This window comes from Peromyscus maniculatus, chromosome 22 (genome assembly GCF_049852395.1).
Source record: "Peromyscus maniculatus bairdii isolate BWxNUB_F1_BW_parent chromosome 22, HU_Pman_BW_mat_3.1, whole genome shotgun sequence".
Classification (NCBI taxonomy): domain Eukaryota; kingdom Metazoa; phylum Chordata; class Mammalia; order Rodentia; family Cricetidae; genus Peromyscus; species Peromyscus maniculatus.
Genome location: NC_134873.1, coordinates 9,243,816 through 9,270,503, shown reverse-complemented (window position 1 = coordinate 9,270,503; position 26,688 = coordinate 9,243,816). Strand labels below are relative to the sequence as shown.

The 26,688-nt window shown below is 54.7% G+C and overlaps 2 protein-coding genes across 38 annotated transcripts in view; one reads left to right on the top strand and one right to left on the bottom strand.

Annotated features, from left to right (window-relative positions):
* Window positions 1-3,252: 3,252 nt before the first annotated feature.
* LOC102926221 (long-chain-fatty-acid--CoA ligase ACSBG2) lies at window positions 3,253-16,735 on the bottom strand. Of its 5 annotated transcripts, none has more exons than XM_076559798.1 (15): window positions 16,288-16,735; window positions 15,753-15,929; window positions 14,404-14,668; window positions 13,770-13,993; window positions 12,000-12,088; window positions 11,502-11,622; window positions 10,031-10,111; window positions 9,596-9,745; window positions 9,280-9,486; window positions 8,766-8,947; window positions 7,722-7,955; window positions 7,017-7,234; window positions 6,719-6,858; window positions 5,224-5,470; window positions 3,253-3,511 (listed from the first exon to the last, which is right to left on the bottom strand). In XM_076559798.1, the coding sequence occupies exons 3-15, from the start codon at window positions 14,537-14,539 to the stop codon at window positions 3,423-3,425; spliced, it is 2,118 nt and encodes a 705-aa protein (XP_076415913.1). In that variant the 5' UTR covers window positions 14,540-14,668; window positions 15,753-15,929; window positions 16,288-16,735; the 3' UTR covers window positions 3,253-3,422. The 5 variants fall into 5 exon arrangements, with proteins under 5 accessions (XP_076415913.1, XP_076415914.1, XP_006982373.1 ...); XM_076559799.1 differs by having other exon boundaries at window positions 15,753-15,970; window positions 16,288-16,713; XM_006982311.4 differs by lacking the exons at window positions 15,753-15,929; window positions 16,288-16,735 and adding an exon at window positions 14,978-15,192.
* The window catches only part of Acsbg2 (acyl-CoA synthetase bubblegum family member 2), a 46,946-nt gene continuing 33,978 nt past the window's right edge, over window positions 13,721-26,688 (top strand). For 6 of the 33 annotated variants that reach the window (XR_013047444.1, XR_013047443.1, XM_076559784.1 and 3 more), the window contains exons 1-2: window positions 14,080-14,239; window positions 18,391-18,491. Coding sequence is in view for 26 of the 33 variants with exons in the window: in XM_076559784.1 (XP_076415899.1) it covers window positions 14,151-14,239; window positions 18,391-18,491 (190 nt within the window). In the remaining 7 variants the exon portion in view is untranslated. Of the gene's footprint in view, window positions 13,902-14,066; window positions 14,240-16,675; window positions 17,213-18,390; window positions 18,492-26,688 lie in introns of those variants that run through there. The other 27 variants (XR_013047449.1, XR_013047445.1, XM_076559789.1 and 24 more) reach the window with 17 other exon arrangements.

Genomic DNA, 26,688 nt, shown 5'->3' with positions numbered 1-26,688 from the left:
GGTGGCCCACCTTTGATTCAGTCCGGAGTAGCCCACACTAGGCCACAGTCGTGCCATTCCCTTGGGTGCAGCTGTGGAGGGCTGGTTACAAACAGCCTGTAGTCGCAGAGGGGTGGAAGGGCCAGCAGGAGGTTAGAGGTGGAGTGGAAGGTACCCTTTGCAGGGACTCCCAAGGGCTCGTCTCCCAGCTCCTGCACCTTGGCAGAGCCTATGAGCCGCCTCTAGTGTCCCCTCGCTGGGCCCATTTCCACAGACTTGAGCTCTACCCAGAGAGTCAGGAACGCAGTGGCACACACAAGCGCACACCCTCAGCTACCATGCCCTCGGGGCAGCCACCCCGAGTCTTGTTAGCAGGTGGTAGCTGGGGACTCCTGCCATCAGTGGAAATGAACTCTGCTCGGGCCTCTAGGGCTCGACACTACCGCTTGACTCATCGGGACACTGCCTGCCAGACCCTGTCCAGAAGGCTGTTAGTGTGACAGCTGTCACACTGCCCACTCTCCAGTGCTTGCCGTCACCCTCAGGTGGCAGGAGCCTGCAGAGATTCGTAGGCGACCCCAAACTTTGAGGGCTAGGAGACATGTAGAGAAAACTGCTGCATGGGCCTGGGGACCTGGGCTCCATTGCAGAATCCACAGCCAAGTATGTAACTCTGTGTGTGTGTGTGTGTGTGTGTGTGTGTGTGTGTGTGTGTGTGTGTGTGTGTGTGTGTGTGTGTGTGTTGGGAGGTGCTAGTGGGGGGCAGAAAACAGGTCCCCTGGGGCTAGAGTTGCAGGTCATTGTGAGCTTCGTGATGTGTTAGGAACCAAATGTGGATGTGCATCTGGACCGAGGGAGAGTAGCAAGCACTCATCACCACTGAGCCCTCTCCACCCCCTAAACCCACCCCCACCCGCTGCAAGCCAGGAAGCAAGGGGAGGTTCGCTGGGGCTCACGGACAGCCGGTGAGGTCTGTGACTGTTGCCAGGTTCAGTAAGATGCTGTTGTATTTAAAAAAAAAAAAAAAAAAGAAAAAGATTAAGGACAGTTCCCAAGGGGAAACAAAGGTTTGATACCTGGTTTCCACCGGCATACATGTGCATACAGTTTTTATTAAGAACGTATGCACATAAAATTTGAATTCACTAAACTTATCAGAGTTTGTTGGAAATTTGGATCACTGAGACTGGGTAGTTTATAAAGAAGGAAAGGTCTTGTGGCTTGCAGTTCAGAAAGTGAGCTCCAGTCAGGCCGCTGCATCAGCTTGGCTCCTGTTATATTTCGTGAGTGGCTGGAGAGCAGGTGCATGCATGAAGAGAAAGGTCTGAGTTCCCATAATACTACCACAAAAGCCACTCCTGAGGGCTCTGGCTCCAGAACCCCAAACCTCCCCACAGCCATGGAGGACCAAGCTCTACAAGAGAGTCACTGAAAAATAAAATTTAAAAAAAGTGTCCCTGAGGACAGACCATGTTCAAACTGCAGACTGCCTCCCTCTGACCTAGCAGTCATTCTTTGTCACAGTAGTTTGGTTTTGAGACAGTGTTGTGTAGTCCAGACTGGCCTTGAACTCCTGATCCTCCTGCCTCCACCTCCTGAATGCTAGACTGACAAGTGTGCACCCCTACACTGGTCTGCGTGGTCCTGGGGATGGGAGCACAGGGCTCTGCACACACCAGATGAGTGCAGCGCCCATGGTAGTGTTTGCTAGGCTGACGTTCTCATGAGAGCATGATCACGTCCCTGGAGGTAATTACTCCACCCCTCCCCGGCCTCACTCTGTTCGTCCTTGTGTGTTCCTGCCAGTGTCACCTACCTTAGGACACAGTTGCAGGACCATACCGGAATGGCACTATGCTGTTCGGACTGTCGTCACCTCTCCTTGAAATCTTGTCGGCCTCAAGTGTTTTCTTCCAGTGGCAGTGTGAACCAGAGGTCTCCCTGCCTGATGCTGGTCTGGACAGCTGCAGTTGTCTGTGTCCACCATCATCTCCACCCAGACAGATACAAGAACTGTCCATACTCAGCCTTTTTTCTCCTGAAGATGTAAGTGGCTTCCAACTTACAAGTCACACTGGGAGCCAGAAACGTGATCTGTGTGCTTTGGTAGTTACAACTTCCTGGGTAACTGGGTACCTTCCTGGGTAGCTTAAGTCAGGGAGGTTGCTGGGGTACTTGGACTGTGTCCGTTCCAAAGCAGTGTCCCTGGAGGCCCCTGCAGCCTCCCCCTCCCCCAGCAGTAGTGACTGGTAACGTGTGGACACTGCCTCAGGAAACTTGTTTCTTCCAGAACCTTCTGAGTATCATTTCTTCCTGCATTTTAACGAGCCTTACAGGACACCCAGGTGGTGCGCTCCATTCCTCTGTTGCAAATTCTGTGCACAGGCTGCCTCAGCTGACAGGACGTCCCCTGTGGTCCCTTCTACCCCCATCAGAGCTTGCTCATCTATGTGTCCCCAGGGCTACTCCAGCACATGCCTTTAATCCCAGCACTAATGAGGCAGAGACAGATCTGTGAGTTTGAAGCCAGCCTGGTCTACAGAGCAAGTTCAAGGGCAGCTTGGACTACACAGAGAAACCCTGTCTCTGAAAAACGAACAACGAACAAAGAGTTCAAGCTCATCGCTGTAGTTTGAGGTGTTGAGACCCTAGGTGGGGGTGGGGGTGGTCCCAGCTGGTTCTGGTGAAGACAGCGTGAGATCTGAGTCTACCCACTAAGTTCCATGCCAGCGGCTGCTCTCAGGTGCCTTTGTTGGCCTTGATTGCACCAGCTGGGAGCATCTGCACCGTCCCTAAGGAGAACTGTCTCAGCACTTCCTCAGTTTCTCATTTAGTACAATGTATAAGTGGGTTGGGGAAGTGGCTCAGTGGTTAGGGCTGACTGCTATGTTTACTTGCCAGCATCCCATGTGGCAGCTCACAACCCTCTATAACTCCAGCTTCAGCCTGGAATCCCCCAGTGAGAGGCTGGGGGCGTGGTCGGGTGGAGCCCCGCCTAGAATCCTTCAGTGAGGGGCTGGGGGCGTGGCTAAGAACTACCCTAGTGTAGGACATGGGCTCCAGACTGCAACAAAAAGAAAGTGTGGTTTTCAATGTAAGAATGAAGTCTGAGGTGGGAGCCATTTCAGTTTGGGAGTCTTGCTTGAGGTGTCAACATGAGGCCTGGGTCACGCTGTGCAGTGTCCCAGACCTCCACCCACTCCACACCAGTCATGACAGCCAGGTGTCACCCAGTGTCCCAACACAAAATCACCCCTGGGTGAGATCCACCGCTTTAGTGAACACATTTAATTATTCCTTTACAATTCAGACCCCAACACTAGAGGGCCTTCACCCAGGCCCTCACAAAGAACACTTTCCCCACTGTAGAAATTGTTCCTTGACAGCAGGATGTAAGACACGAACTACCAGCACCTGGGCGAAGATTGGGGTGCACAGGGCTGCTAAGAGCTCGAAGCCCTCTCATAGAATTTCTGGATTTCCTCCTGGTATATCTTGGCCACAGTGGTCCTGTTCAACTTGGACATGGGCCCTGTGGTAGAAGCAAGGCTGTGGTGAGCCTCCTCGAATTCCTCCCCCAGAGTCCCCTCTCAGAAGCCTGAGCCATCAGAGGGCCGAGTGCATGTTAGGGGTAGGAGAGGAAACTGGAGAGTAGAAACCCACTCCAAGACACCCCCTGAGTTCTCTCCTGCAATCATAGGGGCAGTGGATAAAATGTAGGTATGGAGATGCCACCTCAGGGACCTGTGTTCCAAACAGCCTTGGGCTGTATTTTGTGGGTTATTATATTCCAGTCCAGAATCTAACACTCTCAGATGCTGCCTCTGCACCCCAGAAAGTGAAGAATTATGTCTGGAGTTGTCCCATCTTCAGTTGAGAGGAAAGTGTTGGAGTTGGGTTCAGCACACCACATTTTATACAAGTAGGGCTTGGATGTGGGAGATGTTTTTAAAGATTTTATTTTAAACTGTGTGTCCGTGTGTGTGCATATGCTTGCAGTGCCCCTAGAGACCACAAGTGGGCATCAGATCCCCGTAGTTGGAGTTGACAGGCAGTTGTGAATTGCCCAGTTTGTGTGGGGGCACTGGGAACTGAATTTGGGTTTTCTGCAAGAGCAGCATAGTGCTTTTAACCTCTGAGCCATCTGTCTAGCTCCAGATGTGGGAGTGTGTGTGCTCATCTGGCTCAAGGAGGGTGTCAGATGTCATGTTCCATCACTCACGCAGGGTGTCTCACTCAACCTTGAACTAAGCTGGTTGGCAGCAAGCTCCAGGGATCCTCCTGTCCTTGCCTCCACAGCGTGGGGTAACAGAGCTGCACCACCACACCTAGCTCTTTAGGTGAGTCCTCTGGTCCTCGTGCACAAGCTCCCGTGGCCACTGAGCATCTCTGAGCTCTCAACGTGTTTTGTGTTGTTTTTCTCAAGGCAGGGTCTCACTGTGTGGCCCTGGCTGTCCTGGAACTCACTCTGTAGACCAGGCTGGCCTTGAACTCAGAGATCTGCCTGCTTCTGCCTCCGGAGTGCTGGGTTAAAGGCGTGGGCCTCTACTTCTTGCCTAGCCCCCTCCCTTTGAAACAGTATTGTTCATTGGCCTGGTGCTGGCCAAGTAGTCTGGGTTGATGGTCCAGGGAGGACCAGGGATTCTCTGGTCTCAGCCTCCCCAACATTGGGAGACAGCTCAGTGGTTAGAGCACCGGTTGCTCCTGCAGAGGGCCTGGGTTCAGTTCCCCACACCCATATGACAGCTCACAACCACTTGTGACTCCAGTCCCAGGAGATGTGGTGCCTTCGTCCGGCCTCTGTGGGCACAGGACAAGCATAGTAAACATTCATACATTCAGTCATACACACAAAAATAAAAGGAAAAATTTTAAAAGGCCAACAGCATGCCCATGGTTGGTTGGTTGGTTTGTAACATGGGTTCTGAGGAATCAAACTCAGGTCTTCATGACTGCAATCAGCATCCTTACAAATTGAGCCGTTTCCCTGGCTCCAGGCTTGTTTTTGAGACAGGGTCTCTCACTCTATCCTGGGCAGCCCTTGAACTCCTGATTCTCCTGCCTGGCTCCCAAGTACTTGGCTGACGGATGTGTACCTGTGTACCGCCACACCTGTCTTAAATGTGTTTTGTTGCAAAAATCAGCTAAAGCCACGTGACCACAGACCCTTCCTGTACTCAATGGAAGCCTGGGGCTAGGAGGCTGAGAGGGTCCGTGGCCCACCTGTGACTGCCATTAACTCACCAAGCTCCCCGCCGCCAACAGAGAAGTCATTGTCTAGAATGACCCACTTAATGATCTTGGTGCCTTCCGAGGGTGCCTCTGCATTCACGTCTTGGATGCCCTGGCTGATGAACTCTGTGACCAGGGGGTCACGGTTATATAGGACATCTGCCAACCAGGTGGCCTGGCTCCGCATCTTCCGGCAGCAGGCCACAACCTCACTGGTCAGGGCACTCCGAGCCTCTCCAGTCTCCGGGTTGATCTGACACTGTGGAGGCAGGCAGAGTTGGTGGTGTTCTGTGAACCCCCTTCAGGGGCCATGCCCATGGCACGTGGGTCCTCCGGGGTACACGTGCCAGTGCATCAGAAAGCCCTACTGATCCCACTAGGGAGGGGCAGAGCGTGCAGCTCAGAGGTCATGCAAGCCTGTAGAGCAGGCTTCTGGGACTTGACTCGATTCTCTCCTTCCAACATGTGGGTCCTGGGTATTGAACTCAGAAGTCGTCAGGCTTGGCAGCAAGCGCCCTTACCCACTGAGACAGCTCTCAAGCCCATCTTCCCCTCAGCCAGGCTCTGATTGATATCTTCAACTTGGTACCTTGATGCTTTGAGGGACACCGGTCTACAGGGAAAACCCTAGATTCTTCTACACACTCGGGCACTCTACACTCCTCCCTAGAACCAACAACTGGAGCTGTGGTGTGACTCCACATGAAAGCTGCCTCAGGGCACATCTTCTGTGTCAGTGGACCAGGATCCTGGGTCACTGTGAGAACACACTCCTGGGTCTGTCAGGGTTCCCAGAGGCTTAACTGAGATGAAAAGGCCCATTCTGAATGTGGGCAGGAATCCCTGGAGAAAGCAGGGCTGCGAGGTGATGTGGGGTGAAGGCCTCACAGGCTGAGGGTGTGAGCTTCATCTCTCGAACTGTGTACAGGTGGGAGGAAAACACTCCTCAGACCTCCACACAGGTGCTGTGGTACATGAACACAGATACCCACAATAAGAAATGTTTAAAAATAGTAAGCCGGGAGGTGGTGGCGCACACCTTTAATCCCAGGACTCAGGAGGCAGAGGCCAGCCTGGTCTACAGAGCAAGTTCTAGGACAGCCAAGGCTACACAGAGAAAGCATGTCTTGAAAAACCAAAACCAAATTTTGTGTGTACATATGTATCTGTGTACACGTTCCTATGTGCATGATGGATGGAAGTCAGAGGTCAGCATTAGGTGGCGTTCCCCTGGCACTCTTTAATTGGAGGTAAGGTCTCTCACTGGCCTGGAGACTCACCAGTCTCCCCAGCACTGGGATTATAAAAGCCCATCATGCCCAGCTTCACATGTGTGTTAACACTTTATCCATGGAACATCTCCCCTGGCCCTCAAATCGCTTCTGGTTAGGTATTAACCACAGTGACAAACGCCACTAAAGCTGTGACTAAATGACTGAATGACTCCCATCTAGCCCATCCTCATTCCGTACTGTCAGAGTCTTGCTCCGTGGGAGCCGCCGGGTACCTTCATTGTGAGGAGGGCACACAGGTATGGGGCATCCTGGCCCACCACCATCACATAGCGCACAATGGGGATGCGCATCTTCACTCGCTCCTCGATGGGATTCGGGTTGATGACTTCACCTGAGCTCAGCGTGATCATATCTGTGGCAGGAATGAGAAAGGTTTGTCTCTGAAAAGGCGCACCAAGTGGCTTACAGGGGCTGGAGTGGGGACAGCCCGTCCTCCCCTCCTGGGGGCTGGGGCCCGCTGTGCCTTCCATGCGTCCTGCGCAGCCTGTACCTCTGTGCCACGCCCCTCACCGTTGACATTCCCCATGACATAGAGGAACTTGTCGATGTCCAAGAAGCCCAGGTCGTTGGTGTGCAGCCAGCCGTGGCTGTCCACCTTCTTCTCCGTGGCTTCTTTGTCGTTGAGGTACCCCATGAAGATGTGGCGGCCCCATACACACAAGTTCCCCACGCCGTCCTGGTTCTCCTTTTCCACCTTTGTGTGGGAGCTGGGAAGTGCCTTCCCACTGCTGTGGGCGTGGAGGGGATAGCAGGGCTGGCATGCTCCCCCACCAGGACACGATACCACTCGGGGCCCACGCCTTTTATCCCAGCACTTAGGAGGCAGAGACAGGTGGATCTATGAGTTCGAGGCCAGGCTGGTCTACAGAGCGAGTTCCAGGGCAGGCAGGGGTACACAGAGAAACCCTTCAAAACTGCTGTGCCTCGCTTTATGCACAACCCGAAGCAATGTCCACAGAGAGACCGTCTCCCGGTCTGTTGCCAGGCTTGCCCTGAGGGAGGCTGCCTGCCAGGTGTGGATACCGTGCCTGCCTCTGCTTGGCGCTCGGGAGGGGCCTGAATCCCACCTCCTCCCACCCCACCCCGCCCCACAGAGGGAAACATCCCGGAGAAATGTGAAGGGAAGCCTCGCCCACCAGGCGCCGGGGTGGCCCGAATCCCGGGGACCCCTGACCCGCCGCTGTCCCGGGGAAGACAGAGCCCTATCCGACCCACCTGGGGAGCCGGTAGGCCTGCTGGCTGGACAGAGTGTGCAGTCCGGTGCACTCGCTCAAGCCGTACACCTCAAAGATGGGGATGTCCAGGCCGAGGAAGAAGTCCACCGTGGCCCTCGGCAGCCCCGAGCCCACGTTCAGGAACTGCTGGCAATGGTTGAGACCCAGGAATTTCCTGGCAGGGTCAAAGGTCAGCTTCTTGGCCAGGCCGAAGCACAGCGGCTGGTGGATCTGCCTTTAGAAGCGGAGCAGCAGCCACGAGTGACCACTGTCCCGCCCACCCCGCCCCCGGGTCCCCTCCCCCAGCGGCCGCCCCCGGGTCCCCTCCGCCCCGCCCCCGAGTCCCCTCCGCCCCGCCCCCGGGTCCCCTCCGCCCCGCCCCCGGGTCCCTGCCCACCCTATCCCCCCGGGTCCCCTCCGCCCCGCCCCCGGGTCCCCCTCCGCCCACCCCGCCCCCGGGGCCCCTCCGCCCACCCCGCCCCCGGGTCCCTGCCCACCCCGCCCCCGGGTCCCCTCCGCCCCGCCCCCGGGTCCCTGCCCATCCCGCCCCCGGGTCCCCTCAGCCCCGCCCCCGGGTCCCCCTCCGCCCCGCCCCCGGGTCCCTGCCCACCCCATCCCCCGGGTCCCTGCCCACCCCGCCCCCGGGTCCCCTCTGCCCCGCCCCCGGGTCCCTGCCCACCCCATCCCCCGGGTCCCTGCCCACCCCGCCCCCGGGTCCCCTCTGCCCCGCCCCCGGGTCCCCTCCGCCCCGCCCCCGGGTCCCCTCTGCCCCGCCCCCGGGTCCCTGCCCACCCCATCCCCCGGGTCCCTGCCCACCCCATCCCCCGGGTCCCTGCCCACCCCATCCCCCGGGTCCCTGCCCACCCCATCCCCCGGGTCCCTGCCCACCCCATCCCCCGGGTCCCCTCTGCCCCGCCCCCGGGTCCCCTCTGCCCCGCCCCCGGGTCCCTGCCCATCCCGCCCCCGGGTCCCCTCCGCCCCGCCCCCGGGTCCCCTCCGCCCCGCCCCCGGGTCCCCTCCGCCCCGCCTCCAGCGCCCGCCGCACCCGAGCAGCCGCCTCCTATTGGTGCTGAGCCCCATGTGCATGGCCCAGCGGTCGATCCTCCTGCGGAAGGCCGTGGCATCCAGGTGCTTGGTCTGCAGGCTGTCCAGCATGCGGTCCCACACCCACGGGATGCCGCAGAACGTGGTGGGCTGGACCTCGCGGAGCATCTCCGTCAGGAAGCCCTGGATGGGGCGGGATGGGGCGCTGGGGGACCCCCATGCACACCAGGGTCATGAGGCAGTAAGCTTCAGCGTGGGGCCGAGGACAGCGCAGGTGACAGGCAGAGCCACACCACCGAGGCCCCTGCCCCCGAGTCGGGGAGAGAAGGAAAAAGGGCCAGAAAGGCGGGGGCAAAGGCCGGGGGGCGGGCAGAGGGAGCGCTGCAGCCGCCTGCCCCCTGCTCTTGCCACTTCGACCCTCTGCCAGAGCTGGCCTAGCGACAGCGAAGGATCCCCTGCCCCCGGTCCTTCGCTGCCCAGATCGGGCCACTGTCACTCTCACCCCCAGAGCTCACCGTGCCAGGGGCTCGTGCTGGCCCGCTCCAGTTCCCTGCCTCTGCTGAGGGGAAGTAGACTGTTGCAGCCACGGAGATGGCCACCCACACATCCAAGATCTGGGCCCCCGCGAAGCAGAGCGGCAGGTAGCTCACAAAGATCTCCTGGCCATCAGGCGGACACTTGAACTCCAGGCTCTGAACGGTGGCCGCTGTGGTCCATGTGATCTGGAAGGTACCTGGCTAAGTCAGCCTATGTTCCTTAGTTCCAAGAGCCACCGCGCCGGGCCGGCGCCCCCCACCCCCACCCCCCGACCCCCCGGGGAGCATCACTCACATTGTCGTGGCTGAGCATCATGGCCTTTGGGGCCCCGGATGTGCCCTGGTTGTATACCAAAGCACAGCACTGGTTAGGCTTCTGTGAGTCGATGACTTGGTCCAACTTTTCATCCGAGATGCCATCTGCGAGGTCCAGGAACCCTTTCCACTGTAGAAAGGCTGTCCAATGGGTTTTGGGGGAGTAGAGGCTACCCCAGAGACACCCCCCGCCCAGCCTCAGCTCCATCTGTACACTGGAATATTAGTCATGAAAAGGAAAGGCATTCCATACATGCTCCAAAGTGGAGGAGCTCTGAGAAGATAATGCCAGACACATAAGGACACCCACTGAAGAGTCCCACTTTGGCTGCTCTGGACTCTCCATGCCACCCAGCCCCTGGCTTGGCCTCCGCGGCTGGGCCTGTGGGCTGGCTTTCTGACTCCCTGGGCGTACCGAGTATAGATTTGGCTGTACTTCCTGGATGTCTTCTCTGTATTGTATGATGGCCTTGAGATGCTTCAGGTAGCCCTGGATCTGGAGGACGCCATGGGGTCAGCACCAGCAAAAGTGGGACTCCTGTAGCTCAGGCTGAACTCAAACTCACGACGTAGTGGCAAGTGACCTTGACATTCTGACTGGCCTTACTGCCACAGATGGTTTCTGTGGTGGTGGGGGTGGAACCCAGGGCCTCATCCATGCCAGGAGAGCACTGTGGGTCCCACTGAGTTCTGTGTTCTTTTAAAAAATATGTGTGTGTGTGTGTACACATATATTCTTTTTAGTTCTGTCACCTGTATGCATATGTGCGCCTGCATGGCTTATGTGCAGTGTGGAGGCCAGAAGGGAGCGTCTCATCCCTGGAGCTGGAGTTCCAGGTGGCCCCGAGCCGCTGTGTGGGTGCTGGGAATTGAACCTGGGTCCTCTGCAAGAGCAGCCAGCAGGATGCTGCAAGTGCTTTTAACTGCTGAGCCAGCCCTTCCGCCCCTGTCCTGGGTCCTGAACACGTGAAAATACACGGTTACTCCACTTTAAACCATTTGGTTTTCTACTTCATGGCGTGGAGCCTACGCACACTGAGCAGGTGTTCCGCTGGTGAGCCCCCCCTTTCTTTCCATTCATCCTATTTTATTTCATTTCTGTTGTGTGTGTACATACACAAAGGCCATACTCACACCTTCACGGCGTTGGTGTTTTCCTCTATTTCTCTCCACGGGATTTTTAAAATTTAGTACTCCTGTTGTGTGCATGATGCAGGCATGGGCATCCCAGACCCCACGGATCCGAGAGAGTACCACACACCTGAGTGGAGGGGCACCACTAGCCCACTCCAGCCTGTGGCTCTGGCAGGCCTTGCCCTTCCCCCCATTCCGTCTGCCTTGCTAAAAAACCGTTAGATTCCATTCCTGAAGCCGCACACCAAGGTCCGTCCCCTTATCTGCCCCTTCCTCCTCCTGAGGCTGACCACCAAGGTCCGTCCCCTTATCTGCCCCTTCCTCCTCCCGAGGCTGACCACCAAGGTCCGTCCCCTTATCTGCCCCTTCCTCCTCCTGAGGCTGACTGCCAAGGTCCAGCTATCAAAGTGTTGGAGTCCAGCAATCAGAAGCCTCCTTTGGCTTACATAATTAACATGTTCATTTAAAACTAAACACCTCATTCTAACACAGAGTTTCCCATTTTACCTTTATAAACCACCACTTTCCTATTGGCCATGTGTGTCTCCTGTCTGTCCAGAGGCGGCCCTTTGTCCTCCAGGACAAATACCCAGCCCCTTCTCCCTCATCCTCTGTCTCCTGTGTTTGTCTCTTATTTCCCGACTGTCCCTCTGGGCAAATGAATCTCCTTTGTGCTGACAGCTTGGTCTTGTGCCCGTATCAGTCCTTTTACCGACGGCATCCCAGACCCCGTGCACCCCAGTGACTCTCACCTGGTTAACTTTCTGCAGCTGTCTGTCATTATCCACCACGAAGATGTCCATCTCTGAAGCCTCGGCGATGACCTGGCAGACTTTCGGTGAGTTACTGCACAAGATGCCCACAGAGATGCCGCTGGAAGCAGAATTCAGGAGCTGAAGATCCAGTGAGGAGGGCTTTGGGTAGCTGTGGGACTCTTGGGGGTTCTCCAGACACCCTTGGAAGGTGGGGCTCAGGGGCACCCCTTTCAACGCTTCCACAACTGTTCAGCGTGAGTGTGGGGAGGGCTCAGTGCTAGGACGCTGAAGGAAATAGAAAGTACGTCTAAAGGGGCATAAGCGTTGGGCTCCGGAGGGTATATAGGAGTTTGATGGGGAGAGAATGTCCAGGACAGAGAGACGAGCGTGCTAAGACTGTGTCATCGTCAGAGCTCCCCGAACTGAAAGAACACAACCGACTTCCACAGAGGCAAGACCCCAAGACACTCAGAGGACAGGCCGGGTGCCCCTTACCCTGCCATGATGGCTCCAATGTTGGCAATCACCCACTCCGTGGAGTTGAAGCCCATGATACCCACGCCATGGAAGCGTTCCAGGCCCACCTGAGGGAGGAGACACCTTTGAGAGACTCAGCTATCCTCACCGTGACTTAACAGGAATCTGCAGCTGAGAATCTCAGTGTCCTTCTCTGGACCATTGTCCACCAGCTCCAGGTACCACAGAGTAGTGATGCTAAGCAGGGCATTTCCACCACACTCTTCTGTTACCCATCCATCCACCTGCCTGTCATCCATCACATGCTGTCAGTTCACCATCCACCCATCCACCCCTCAACTCCTCCATCCACCCATCCACCCATCCACCCCTCAACTCCTCCATCCATCCATCCATCCACCCACCCACCTATCCACCCACCCATCCATCCATCCATCCATCCACCCACCACCCATCCACCCACCCACCCATCCATTCATCCACTCATCCACCCACCCACCCACTCATCCACTCACCCACCCACCTATCCACCCACCCACCACCCATCCAATCATCCACCCACCCAGGCACTATCCATCTTTGATGCTTTCCCACCTCATCAAGCTGCATCTTTTGCAGAGAATGTGCCCTCTGGCCCGGGGCCTTTGCATGCTCTGTGCCCTTGGCTCCTTCCCCCACTTGGTTGAAATTTTACTGTCTGTCAACCCTTCCTTGGCCACCACACTTTAAAAGTCCACCCCTACCTCCTGCTCTTTTCCTCCTTTCTCCAGCAGGCTCCGGATCACTGATCCTGACCTTATTTCACAGGCTGACTGGACAAGTCACTTCAGCTTTCTTTTTTTATGCCCTTCCCTAATCTGAAGGGTGGGCATATTAAAAATTCATTTATTCAACAAACGCCAGAGGGTGGAATGGTAGCTTCCCATGGAACCAACCAACAAAGATGCCATCACGACACCCGGTAGCCAGAAAGACAGGGCAAGGGGGGCCTGGGAGATGGCTGTGTTGGCAAAACTCACCGGACCCGCTCAGTCATGCATGGGCCGAGTGCTTTTCAAAGAATTCATTCTTTCTTAAAAGATTTTTTTGTGTGTGTGTATGTGGATGTTTTGCCTACATTTGTGACTGCACCACATGTACCCACAGAGGCCAGAAGGGGCGGCGGGTCCCCTGGAGCTAGAGTGACAGACAGCTGTGAGCCGCCACAGGGTTGCTGGGAATTGAACCCTGGTCATCTGCTAGAGCAGCCAACGTTCTAACCGCCGGGCCACATCTCCAGCCCTTACTTGTATATATTGCATGTAGGAAAGCATACAGTATGCACATAACACATGTGCCCCGTGTGAAGGCTTTCATATTTATGAATATGCACACCCTAGATGTCAATAGTATATGAATATATTTAACTGTATGATACGACTCCGTATACATGTGGTAGACCTGATAAAACTCTGCATTTTATACACATACAACATTAGAATACATAAAATATATATGTAATACAGAAACATGTAAAGCTATCCTCGAGGTCTCAGTACACACGCATTAATGCACGTTGGTATGCAGAATGAACCTTGTACATGGGGAAACTGAGGCACAGAGTGGCAAGGAATCCACGTGACTAATGGCGGTGCGATGATGCTCAGTGGTGCGAATGAGTAACCAGAAGCGAAGCACCAGGCAGTGGTCAAGTCACGCGGTCCCTTCCCTCGCTCGCTCGTGCGCGCGTGCCTGCACGCGGGCAGGCAGGGCGTCGCGGTTGCGCAGGCGCAGGCGCAGGCGCGGTACCTTGAGGAAGGCCTTGGCTGCGCGGCGGCAGGCCTCGTAGTACTCGATGTAGGTGAGCAGCTGCCAGCTCTTCTTGTACTTGGAGCCGATCGCCAGGCAGTGCGAGTACTTGGTGGCAGCGCTCATGATCAGGTCGGGCACCGTGGTGGGAGGCTCGTCCTCCGAGTTCTTGCCCAGGCGCAGCTTCACCTCCCCGTCGCGCTCCGTGGTCCAGTAGCAGCTGCCTGCGGCGGGCGGCGGCGGGGTCGGGAGGAGGGATGGGGTTCCCGGGAGGACCGGCGTCACAGTCCCCGGGACAGGAAGACAGGGGCCCAGAGGTCATTTCCCCCGTGAGGACTGGAGGACCGAGGACGTCCGAGAGGACGGGCCGGGCCAGGGGTGATGCCCCGACCCGCAGGAAGGAGGGCATGGAGCCAGGGTGACCGCGTGCACAGGGCCACGCGGCCGGCAGGGATGGTTGGTGGCCACAGGTACCATCCTCCCCCTGGTACACCTGCCCCGCCACAAGGCCCTGGCCCCCACGGGCCCCCCACGCTCTGGGCGCAGCGCTCCTCCCCTGCAGTGTGCTGCAGCGGCAGGGCCCCCCAGGCCCCCAAGCTGGTCCCGAAGCCCGGGCAGGGTAGGGGCCTCCCACCTGGGGCCATTGTCTCCGAGGGGTGAGGGGCTTGTGTTGCCGTCCTCTTCAGCGCTTTGCTGTAAAGCTTGGTCTTCAGGATGGTTTGTGCTGTCAGGAAGGACTTGGCGCCACTCTGTTCGTTAGGGTCAGACATGTCATCGACAGGGAGCAGGCACACGGGTGTTCACACGGGTTCCAGGGGTCGGGGGGTTCAGGGGCGCGTAGTGGACGGCGGCCGAGTTGGCCCAGCAAAGATGGGAACCTGCAGACCCAGCCGTGGGTGCTGGTTACAGGAGGCAAAACAAGCTGGGTGTTAGTGAGGACATTTCCTGTGCGCGTGGCGTGTGCAGGCGTGTGGAGGGCAGAGGTCGCAGGCGCATGCCTTCCTCAGCACCCCTCCCCACCCGAGCCTGGAGGACCAGGGACCCTCTTCTCACAGGCCTATGCTGACACACCCAGCTTTCACCTGGGTGTGGGAACTGAACTAGACCCTCGGGTGTGTGTGGCTTGTGAGTTCAAGGGTGGCCTGGACCACAAGCGACCCCAGGGAGGGGAGTAGGAAGGAGGGAGACGAGAACAGGGTTCTCAGAACCTTCCGAGCCTAGTGTACTGCTCCCAGGCACTTCCTGAGAGAGGCTGGGGCCCACGAGGCCCTCAGCCCTCGGTCTCCTCCACAGGCTTCCACTGCTTGATCGTTGGGAGGGCAGGACCCACTCCTGTCCAGCTCTGTCACCACCCCCTGCTCTAGCCACAGAGACAAGGAGCACCCAGACTGGATGTCCTCCAGAACATTCCCTTCTACAGTCCAGCCCTTGTGACATCACTGTGTTCCGTGAGCCAGGGCCACAGTGGCAATGTGGCCCAATGCCCCTTTTCAAGAGGCTGGCTCTGGGGGGCAAGGACAGGTGCAGCAGAAGAGACTATGCCTAAGTACCACCAGCCAGGGAGCTCCCAAGACGCTGGTCCCCAAAGAGCTGGTGGCAAAGTTCCGGGCTCTGGCCTGGTAGCCCGAGGGACTCCATCGTCCCATGGACAGGCTGGCCAACGCAAGACCTTGTGTCAAAATACTAAGACTAGAATGACCATGTGATCTCGAGCCTCCCTCAAGGGCATTTGTCAAAAAACACTGAAAGAAGGAACTCGGAGATGTCACAAATCCATATTCACACTGCAGCTGTGTTGCTGGAGGGCTTCTCTCCAGGTTCCCCAAGCCCCGCAGTCCCACAATCCACGTATAAAATAATCACTCAGATGCTTATATCACTTATAAACTGTATGGCCATGGCAGGCTTCTTGCTAACTGTTCTTTTATCTTAAATTAACCCATTTTTATAAATCTATACCTTGCCACATCACTTATGGCTTACCAGTGTCTTCACATGCTGCTTGTCCTGGCCGTGGCTGCAGTGTCTCTCCCCTTCTTCCTGTTTCCCCAATTCTCCTCTCTCCTTGTCCCTCCTATACTCCCTGCCTGGTCACTGGCCATCAGTGTTTTATTTATATAGAGCGATATCCACAGCACAGCTGCTCTTGGGCCCTGCTCGCTGACAGATGAGGGAGGGAGGGAGGGTGTGGGCTCTCCAGCCTGCAGGAGGACATTACAGTGGGCACCCACCCCAGCAAGGAGGAACCGTGAGCACACGGTGAAATTTTCCAGATGAGAGCACGTCCCCCAGGGGCCCACCCTAGAGCAAGTCACACCCAGGAAATGCTTGGTGGGGACCTGGGAGGGTTTGGGGGTTGGGACTGAGTACTGAGCTGGGGTAGAGCTTCAGTATGGGGAGACGGAAGGTTCTGGTACTGGATGGTGGTGAGACTACACAGTGTGAATGCGTGTTTGTGCGAGGAAGAGTCTCACGCAGCCAGGACTGCCTTTGAACTCGTTATGTATCCAAGGATCACCTTGAATTCCTGATCCTCCTGCCTCCGTCTTCCACAGTGTCGCGCACACTGGGGACGGGACCCAGAGCCTTGTGCATGCTGTGCAAGCGCCACCCACTGGCCTGCAGCTCCAGGCACGGTGGTGGGGTTTTGTGTGTGTGTGTGTGTGTTTGTTGGTGTGTGTTTTTTGGTTGCTTTGTTTTAGGACACCCCACAGGTATGAATGGCCTGTCTGGTTTCATTCATATTTCTATCCAGTGTAAAGCACAATGCCCAGCACTGGAGCTGTAAAAACAACATCAACAAAAACCTCATAGACACACACAGACGCATGAATGAGTGGGTGGATGAATGGGTGATTGATGGGGTGACTAGATGCATAAATATGTTGGTGAGTGAATGAATGGGTGAATGATGGGTGCAGGGAGCCCATGCTCCCCCTCCCCTGCCAGCACTCTCCCCCTGAGGCGGGGTGCAGGGAGGATGGCCAGTGATGTCACAAGGGGTAGCCTGAGTAGAAGGTTCCAGAAGCCTGAATGGGGCAGAAGGTCTGTGGGGTGGGGGAAAACCATCTGCCTCTGTCCTCCCCTCCACCATCTCCATCACCCTGGCTAGACTGAGGGGGTGACCACTGCTTCTGGGACGACCTGCCGCTGACCAGCTCTGTGCAAGGAGAAGTACCTTGGTGACCAGATGTCTCCGTTTGTGACACCTGGCCACTCTGGCCAGAGCGGCACCCTGTGAAGGGTGACGCTTGGTAAGGTTCCCGAGACAAGCCCTGCGTGGGACCCATGACCGTTTCAGAACAGAACTGACTCTTGGGAAGGCAGCGGTTTAGTTTTTCCCCACGGAGGAAGATGGCCTGGAACTCCTGATCCTCCTGTACTTGCTGCATGGATGTGAAGCTTGACTTGAGGTTCCTAGACCCACATAAAAGACAGACACGGTGAGGCCCTGCGGCAGCCCCGGCACCTGCGCACTCAGTGTCAAGTGAGGTAGAAGGCGGGGCCACCCGACTTGCACGTGGGTGTTGTGGCAGTGTGCATTGTCCTGGAGTCTGTGGGAGCACACTGTCTCCTGCATACAAAGGGCGTCTGAAGTCCCCTTTGTGTATGCGTGTGGAGGCCAGAGGTCAACTTGGGGTGCCGTCCTTCAGGCACCATTTACCCTGTGTTTTCAGACAGCGTCTCTCACAGAACCAGAAGCTTGCTGCGTGGGTCAGGTGGGTGCCAGTGAGCTCCAGCAATGCCCCTGTGCCTGCCTCTCCGGAGCTGGGGCTCCAGGCTCACACCACCACACCCGGGGTTCTACATGGGTACTGGTGTTTCACACTTGGGTCCTGTGCCTACACAGCACACATTTACCCTCAGAAACATCTGCTCAGACCTTGCTTTTGCACCGTGTTTTGTTTCGTTCTAAGACAGGGTTTCTCTTTGTATCCTTGGCTGTCCTGGACCTTGATCTGTAGACCAGGCTGGCCTCGAACTCACAGAGATCCACCTGGCTCTGCCTCCCGAGTGCTGGGATTAAAGGTGTGCGCCTGCAGTCTTTTATATTCTTAACCTTGTGGAAAATTAAAATGTTTTGATTATTGCTATTTTTCAAGAGCAGGCCCTACTACATTGCTCAGCTGCTCTTGACTCTGATCACAGCCCTCCAGAGAGCTGTGGTCACAGCAGGCACCCTATGTCTACCCACAGATCTTTAAAAATTACTATTATTATTGTGTGTATTTGTGCCTGTGGATGCACATGTGTAGAGGTCTTAGGACACCTTGAGGCAGTCCGTTCTCTCCTATCATGTGGGTCTGAGGGATTGAACTCGGGTCGTCAGTCTTGACTGTGAGTGTTTACCTATGAGCTGTCTGGATGGACCAATAATAATTTTGAAAAAAGAAGAGAAAAGAGGGATGGAAGAAACAGGGAAAGAGGGGAGGAAGAGTCTGGGAGAACCTCGCCATTGGACACCCTCTAACTTAGAAATCCTCCGGGACCAAGACAGGAATAACTAAGCAATCCCGAGCAAGGGTCTAGGCAGACATCACCAGTGGATAGAGGTTGGCCCCTCTGCTGTCCTTGCCAAACTTAATCTGTTTCCTTCCTTGGTTCATCTGTGGCCATGCAGCATTGTGACGAATGCTCCTTGTGAACCTGGAAAGGTTGAACCACCGATGGCTCAAGAAAAGAAGGTGGAGGAACCGGAGAAAGGCGCGGACGTCACCCCAGGTCTGTGATGGCCAGGGAGCACTGGGGAGGGGGGTGGACGCCTCATCCAGCAGGGCCGCCTGGCCGTCTTGGCCGTCACGTTCTTCCTGTCTGGGTGTGAAGAACGGTGGCCGGCAGTTTGGAGCTCAGTCACTTAGGTGACAACTTGGGGTTAGCCCTTTGGGAAGCTCGCTTACATGTTATCTAGTTTCTGGCGTAGGATAAGCTATCCAGGCAAAAGCAACCTAAGGGGGAGGGTTAACCGAGGTGGGTGATTCCACAGCCTAGACATGCTGCAAGACACACGATCTAGATGGTTCCCTGCTGAAGCTTTCCCGGGCGATTCTCAAGAGTGTCAGTTGACTAAACTAATCACACGGATACTTTTTTCTTTTTCTGTTTTTGGTTTTTTTCAAGACAGGGTTGCTCTGTGTAGCCCTGGCTGTCCTGGAACTCACTCCGTAGACTAAGCTGGACTTGAACTCACAGAGATCCATCTGCCTCTGCCTCCCAGGTGCTGGGATTAAAGGGATGTAACACCACTGCCCGGCTCACACAAATGCTTTTTTAAAAAAGATATGGGGCTGGAGAGATGGTTCAGTGGATAAGATCACTGGCTGCTTTTCCATTGACTTTGGTTCCATTCCCAGAACCTGTGTGGTGGTTCAGGATTGTCTGTAAGTACATCAGATTGGGATCTGATGCTCTTGTCTCACCTTCATGGGAACCAGCCACTCGTGTGGTTCACAGACATACACGCAAACAAAAAGTCCTTACACATAAAATTTGAAAAAGGATTGTGGGGTGAGGTGTGTGCTTGCCTGAGCTTCAGACATGATCACACACATCTACACCACGGAGCAGCACCTCTGTGTTGGGATGGTGCCCGTGTGGGTCCCATCCCAGGAGCCATTCCTGTAGATGACATGGATACTGTAAGTGACTTGTGGTCCTTATGCAGGGACCACATGACACGCTGAGCAAACCTCAAGGTCAGCGTGTGGCCTGGACGGCTTTGCTCACCCCTGTAACAGCCCCTTCTCAGAGGAGAGGTCGGTGAGGCTGGGGGCTTCTCTGGCCCCTCTCCAGCCGTCCTTCACAAGCATGGGGACCTGAGTTTGACCCCCAGAGCTCATGGGAAGGCTAGAGGTGGTGGCTCCCCAGCAGTGGGGAGGCAGAGACTGGAGGGTCCCTGGCCCCGGCCCAGCCAGTCAGGGAGTTTGGGTTCAGTGAGAGATCCTACCTAAAAACACAAGGTGGGGAGCAGCTGAGTAAGACTAGGTGTTGACCTCTGGTTTCCGTGTGCACCTGTACACACACACACACTCACACATACACTCATTCACACAGATATGTGTACACAGAGACTACACACTGAAGCACATAAACATCATGTACATACACATAAACACACGAACATCAGCACACACGCTCAGATACACACGCATACACATATTGTTGGTTGTGCGGCACTATTCCTGGGGGAGCCTGAACAAATACACGCACACCCCGCATTATGTGACAAGAAAGACTTTTCCAAGGAGATGCTGTTGTATTAAAAACTGTGGGCAGTGGCCTTGGCAGATTGGGGCCACGGGGCCCCCTGGGTGAGAGAGAGACGTGCTGTATAGACAGCACTCATGTAGAGGATGTTATTGGGGGAAGAGAGAGGAAGGTGGGCGGGGCCTCCTCTTAAGGGGGTATTGTGTATGCAGGGCTGCGTAGATGGGAGGGGCTACATAGGATGACGTTGTCAGGACCCTGAGTGGGCCAAGGTACTGCCTGCTTACTGGCTAGGTCCCCAAGGGGCTGGCCAGGTAATGCCCAAATGCTAACAATTCCTCCTTTTGTTGATTATAAAAAGGTGAATTAGGGATAGCAAGTGAGGTGGGAATGAGGGGTGCCGAGTTCTCAAGACTGCTTCCTGCTGACTTGGGATGAAGTGGGAAGGGGGAAGTCGGGGCTCACACACAGTGGGAGGTGTGAGTGAAGGAGCTTTCAGTTAGCTGTGGTCCTGGAGACCTCAGGCATCTGTTCCCTGAGAGAGCAGAGAAGGCAGGTTGTGAGGAGAAAAATAGATTGTTGTCATTGGCCTCATGAGCAGGGCTAGCCATAGGGAAAGTGATGACTGCCAGAGAGGATGGGACGGAGAAGTGCTCTGGTGTACAGAAGAGGCAAGGGTGAATGAGCCAGACAGAGGAGCAGATTTGCTCTTGAGTCTGGAGAGGTGGTACCAGATGTTCCAGGAGCTTGGGGGAAATGGCACTCCAAATCGGGAGTACAGGAGCCACCACATCTGCTGTTTCCCTGGAGGTTGGGAGTGCATCCATCCTCAAAAAGTGTCAACAGGTCAGGAGAGGACAGAGTTTTATGAGCAGGCACGTGGGTGAAGTTAACCTGGCAGTATTCGCCCGGTTGGTGCCCTCAGAGCTGGTGCAGGGGCTGGCATATCTGGAGGGCCCCTGAGGGTTTGGCCTTGGCACAAGTCTGGCAAGAGAGGTGGACCTGCAAAATATGCTCGGAAATGGGTGGGGTCAAAACAGGCTCTGCAGACTTAGTTTTCACCAGACTAGACTTTTTGATGTGGTAGCAGAACTTTCCCTAGGAGCCTGCAGGTGTCTGTAAGACAGCTGGAACAGATTTACATCTTGGTGTCATAGCAAAGGCCATGGCTTTCGGTTAAAAGGCATGAACATTCAGGACAACCACAGGGAACTTAAAACTCTGAACCTCTGAAGTTATATCTGAAACCTGTTAATCTTGGACTATGAAGCTTATCTACGAGGCACACTTGTCTGTATTTTTAACAGGAAATGTACTAATGAGCTACTAAGGTGCTTGTAGCCTTGGGATTGGGGGTGCTGTTAAACTGGCAAATCTCTTAGTACCCTAGTCATCAAACTCCATCAGATCTGAGAAGGATAAGTAAATGAGCAGGAGTGAGCCAGCTTTCCAGTTACCCAGGCAGTCCCAAGTCTCTCCGTGGTCACTGTGGGACAAGTCCCAGAGGTAGCACTTGTTCAGATGCCGAGAGCAGAGGAACTGAGAGATTCTTTGTGGAGTAGAAATTTCGGGAGACTGACCCACCTTGACTTCGCAGATTGGGGTAATCGATCCCCCAGTGCCCTGTTATCCAGTCCAGGCAGGATCTAGGCAGCGGTTGAAGTGAAAGCCAGTTTGTTTGTTTTTTTTCATTCAGTAGCTGGCATTGCCACACTCAAAGCAAGCCTCCAGGGGGAAGTTCTTCTGTGGCTGTCCATCTTCTTGGAGAAGATACAGGATGCTTCCAGGAGTTGGCATGTCTCTCACAAAAAGCTTTTCTATTAGATGCCATATTCTCAGATCTTAGAGAGTGTTTGAGAATGAGGGAACAAAATCTGTTAGGTATATCTAAATTAGACAAATGTTGTTTAGGTTTAACTTTGAGGGCATATGTTGGTTAAGTCTAAACATACAGTTTACCCAATTAGTTACAGTTTACCAATGTTAGTAAGAGCAAGGAGGTTAGGCATATATTCTTAAGTTGGTGTTTGTTAGCCTAAACAGACCTTAGATAAGGAGAGACCCTTTGCCAGACTGTTTGAGCATCTCAAATAGGAATATCTCAGTCTCTGGTGTTTAGCCATGGTCCCAAGATATAAAAGGCAAAACCAAGTTTTAACATTGCAAACAATTTAGTTTCAATATTAGTGGGCTTAATCTTAGGTTACAAAATCTGGCTGCCAGCAAGAATTAGAGGCAGAGCTTTAATATCTCAGCAAACCAGCATTGTTTTAAATCCTATCTTTCATAAACCTTATTTTTAGGACAGGACAGGAATTATCACGTAGAAATCTATCCAGTTCAGAATAATGTGGAGACCTGATGTCTCCTGGTGGACCCATCTCCATGCCGTCACCCTTACTAATGATGGCAGTGAGGTCATGACTCTCTTTTAACCTTAGCCAAGATGGCACCTGTCCACGTGGTCACCCTCACCATGGCAGACCACATGGTGTTTTCCAGGGCAGTTTAGATCTGGAGTTGTAAGTTTTTTAGGTCTTTAAACCATACCAGATTTCTTTGCTGTTCTTGTTTATAGCAAGGTAGAACAGCATAAATAACTTTCTCTGTCGTCACATTCTGAGCCGAAGCAGCTGGGGAGCATAACCAAGCTGTTAGCCAGGCACGCGGAACATGTGATCTCAGGCATTCAAAAACCAGCCAAAAACAAGCACGAAAACCCAGGCATCCTGAAAGACCCCCGAAGGCAGTCTTCCCTCTGGAGAGACCCTCGCCCAGAGATCACACCGAGACCACGAGTCAGATGCAAACAGCAAGAGGCTTTATTCAGGAACACGGGTACCCGGGGCAACACAGTCCCTCAAGAGGCTCAAGAGACTGGCGCGCCGACGGGCTGGAGTGGAGGGTTTTTATAGGGTCGGGCAGCAGGAGCACGAGGAGCATGGTTTACAGGGTTCTGATTGGACGATTCAAATGAGGCCAGGTTCAAACTCAGGACAGCTCGTGGTTTTTCCCCCGAGCTTGACACGCCTGCTGTCTGGCTCCAAGTTGTTTTTCTGACCTATAGTACCCTTTTCTGGGGCCAGGTGGCCGACCGTAGATACCCCGTGCTTTTCAGACCTTACTCGAAATGGCGTTAGGCTAAGCTAGTATGCTGGGGTCTTTCATTCCCCCATTTTCTTATCTCAGGGAATGGAATCCTCCATTCATGGGGAAGAATAGGGATGTGGCTCCATTTCCACCTGGTTGAGTCGTTGGTATTGTTGGGTCAATACCAAGGTCTGAACAATAGAAACATGTTCCCTGATAAATTGGACAAGTCTGTTTAGGATGCAGGGCCCGAGCGTCAGAAGGAGCAATAAGATCAGAAGGGGCCCTATAAGGGTGGAGATGAGGGTGGTGAGCCAGGGGGACCTTTCGAACCATCCTTCAAACCATCCCTGCTGTTCTTTAAAGAGTTTTTGTCTTTGTTCTAATCTCTTTCTTAGTTTGGCCATGCTATCTCTCACCACCCCAGTATGATCCGCATAGAAGCAACATTCTTCTTTAAGGGCGGCACATAACCCCCCTTCCTGCAGGAAGAGGAGGTCTAATCCCCTCCGGTTCTGCAGAACTACCTCAGACAAGGAGGTGAGTGACTTTTCCAAGGCACTCACGGATTCCTCCAGTGCCTGGATATCGGTATGCATGGCAACCTGGAGTTGTCTGAACTGGTTGGTTTCCATGAGGGCAGTGGTACCTGTGCCTATTCCGGCGGCGACTCCTCCCATAGTTAATCCACCTAGTATCAGGGCCAGGGTTAGCGAGACTGGCTCTCTTTTTATACGGGGGACCCCTGTTTCATATCGGGCATAGATATCTTCAGGTGTATGGTAGACTATCCTGGGGTACAGTTCTATGAGCACACAATAATCGGCCGTGTTAGCTAGTATTGAGGGGGAGAGGCATGGTGTAAGTCCAGTGCTACAGGCCCAGTAAGTCCCGTTGGGAGCCACGAGATAATGGGGTCCTGGAACAAGTGCCTGGGTGCGATTACACAGGTGTTGGTGGGTGTAGGGTACTGTCCCCAGACATAGTCCTTGTCCTGACACCTCGGAGATTGTGAGCTTATGCTGAGGTGACGAGGCGCATCCTGACGGGGGTGAAGAAGAATTGGTGAAACTTCCGACTACGGCCACCCCCTCATAATAAGGAGGTGCGGAAACTAGGCATAACCAGCACTCCTGAGTCCGATTTGGGTTGGTAACATTGAGGGCTGAGTAAGCGCCCTCTATAAGATTCAATAGCCGGTCTCCCGTACCGGGCCTGGGTGGCTGGAGGGTGACTGGGGTTACAGCGGCATTCGGAGCCGTGCTTGGGCGAATGGCCGAATTGGGTCGGGGGGTAGCCCTCGGGGGTGCCGGAGCGGATAAAGAGGGACGCTTTTGGTCAGAGAGAACCTGGTTGGGACCTATAAAGGCGGAGGGCTCCGTGATTTTAAGCTTAATCGTAAACACGACTCCCTGGTCCCGTCCTGTCATGTAAAGTCTAAGTCCCCACGTTTTACCTTTAATCCAGTCTTGTGTTATCTCCCTTCCCTTCTGGGTAAAGGATATATTCAGGGGGTTGCAGGTGAAATTTACACAGGGGCCTCCCCCTTCCAGTAAGTGTTATCTCTTCCTGGCGTGACAGTTCCCCAACAATGCCCTTGGGTAAGGGGACGCCATGAGTGGCTTTCTCCTTGGGTAGCCCTTTTTACCCTAATGAGGTCCCAAGTGGATGAAGGCTTCCAATAGGTATTACCAGTTGTTTCACATCCCCATGCTTTACAGAAGTAACTTTCATAACCCCCAGATTGTCTAATCATCTTTTTGTCCCTACCATCCCGGGGGCAGACGTAGAAGGATAGTTGTGACAGGGCTGCCCTGGTTTCAGGGTGACCACATCCGTATCTCCCGTCACTACATTTGCAAGTTCCCTTACCATCCTGACAGACGTCTGGTGCTCTGGGGTTCATGGGGTCAGTGGTAGGGATGTCCCAGTCCTCTGACCCTGCTGCTAGTTGGCAGAGATCTGGATGCAAGTTAGGCCACCATGTAAAGGGGGTGTGAAGGGCGGTCATTTGCCAGACCGTCTCCCCAGTTTGTGAGATGACCTGCCAAGTGAGCCCCTTAACCAGGTGCGGGCTCTCTGCCGCCCTAGTCCCTTGGGGGTAGGCAGAGATTAAGAGGAGGGGGAGGAAGAGGAGCCGCGGGCCAACCTTATTTTTAGGGGGTTTCGTGTGCGGCGCACTGTCCATGTTGACTTTCTGGATCCTGCTGGGTCGGGTTCCCTGGCAGCCTTCACATGAGAGGCGTGGATCCATGCAGCAATCCCGTCGACCTTGAGTGCAGTGGGGGTGGTCAGCAAGACAGTGTAGGGCCCCTTCCACCGTGATTCCAGGCTCTTGGTCTGGTGTCGTCGGACCCAAACGGAGTCCCCGATCTGGAAGGGGTGGGGCACCACCGGCTTGTCTAGCTGCTCCTGATAAGCCTTGGCCAGGGGCTTCCAGATCTCCCTCTGCACCAGTTGGAGGGCTTGAAGATGTGCCTCTAAAGTAGGGGTGGTAGCAAAAGATGAAATATCAGGATGGAGAAAGTTTACAACAGGAGGTGGGGCCCCATACATGATCTCAAAAGGGGTTAGGCCGTGTGGGCCAGGAGTATTTCGGGCTCGGTAAAGAGCCAAGGGAAGTAGGAGCACCCAATCTCTAGTGCCAGTTGCAAGCGTTAATTTGGTTAAAGTCTCCTTGATTGTTCTACTAGCTCGTTCTACCTGTCCTGAGCTCTGGGGGCGGTATGCACAATGGAGTTTCCAATCAACCCCCAATAGTTTGGCCACCTTCTGACTTACCTGAGAGACGAAGGCAGGCCCGTTATCCGACCCCAATATTTGAGGCATCCCATACCTGGGGAAGATTTCTTCCAACAGTTTCTTCGTTACCACGTTAGCCGTCTCATTCTTGGTTGGAAATGCCTCGATCCATTCAGAAAAGGTGTCCACGAAGACCAGGAGGTACCGGTACCCGTAGAGTCCGGGTTTTACTTCTGTAAAGTCTATTTCCCAATGAACACCAGGACGATGGCCTCTTTGGCGGGCCCCCTTGTTTAGATGAACCTTTCCTGCGTTGACTTGAGCACAGGCTGGGCAGGTAGAAGTTACCTGCTGGAGTACCTGATCCTGGTTCAGCAGCACTGTCCAGGTGTTTTCTCTGTCTAATAGGGTCTTCATTTTGTTTTTGCTCAAATGGGTCAATGCATGGAGGAATCTCAGCATATATCGGGTATGGGAGGTTGGCATGACCATCCGGTCCCCTAGTATATATGCCTGTCTTCTTTATTCCCAGTCCGCCCCCATTTTCTTTGCTAGCTCATGGTCTTCTGGGCTATAGGGCATGGGGTCTCTCTCAGGCTGTGGTTCTTGTATAGCCATCAACTGGCTGTTTCCTGCTGGCTGGGAAGCCGCTGTTCGGGCAGTCAGATCTGCCAGCCGATTCCCTCTGGCTACCGCAGAGTCATCCTTTTGATGCCCTGGGCAGTGGACAATACTGAGTTGGAGCGGGAGGAACAGGGCCTTTAGGAGGTCTAGGATCTCTTTTTTGTTTTTGATTTCCTTACCCGCGGACGTCAGCAGGCCTCTTCATCTGTAGATTTCCCCGTGGACATGTGCAGTGGCGAAGGCATATCTGCTGTCAGTA

What these genes read in the sequence shown, in the direction of transcription:
- LOC102926221 (XM_076559798.1), bottom strand. Translation starts at nt 14,539, where the DNA reads ATGTCTGACCCTAACGAACAGAGTGGCGCCAAGTCCTTCCTGACAGCA. An exon ending in CAGCCAAGGCCTTCCTCAAG is followed by an intron (nt 12,089 to 13,769) that starts GTACCGCGCCTG and finishes CTCCTCCCTCAG; the next exon opens with GTGGGCCTGGAACGCTTCCA. An exon ending in CAGGCCTACCGGCTCCCCAG is followed by an intron (nt 7,235 to 7,721) that starts GTGGGTCGGATA and finishes CCACGCCCACAG; the next exon opens with CAGTGGGAAGGCACTTCCCA.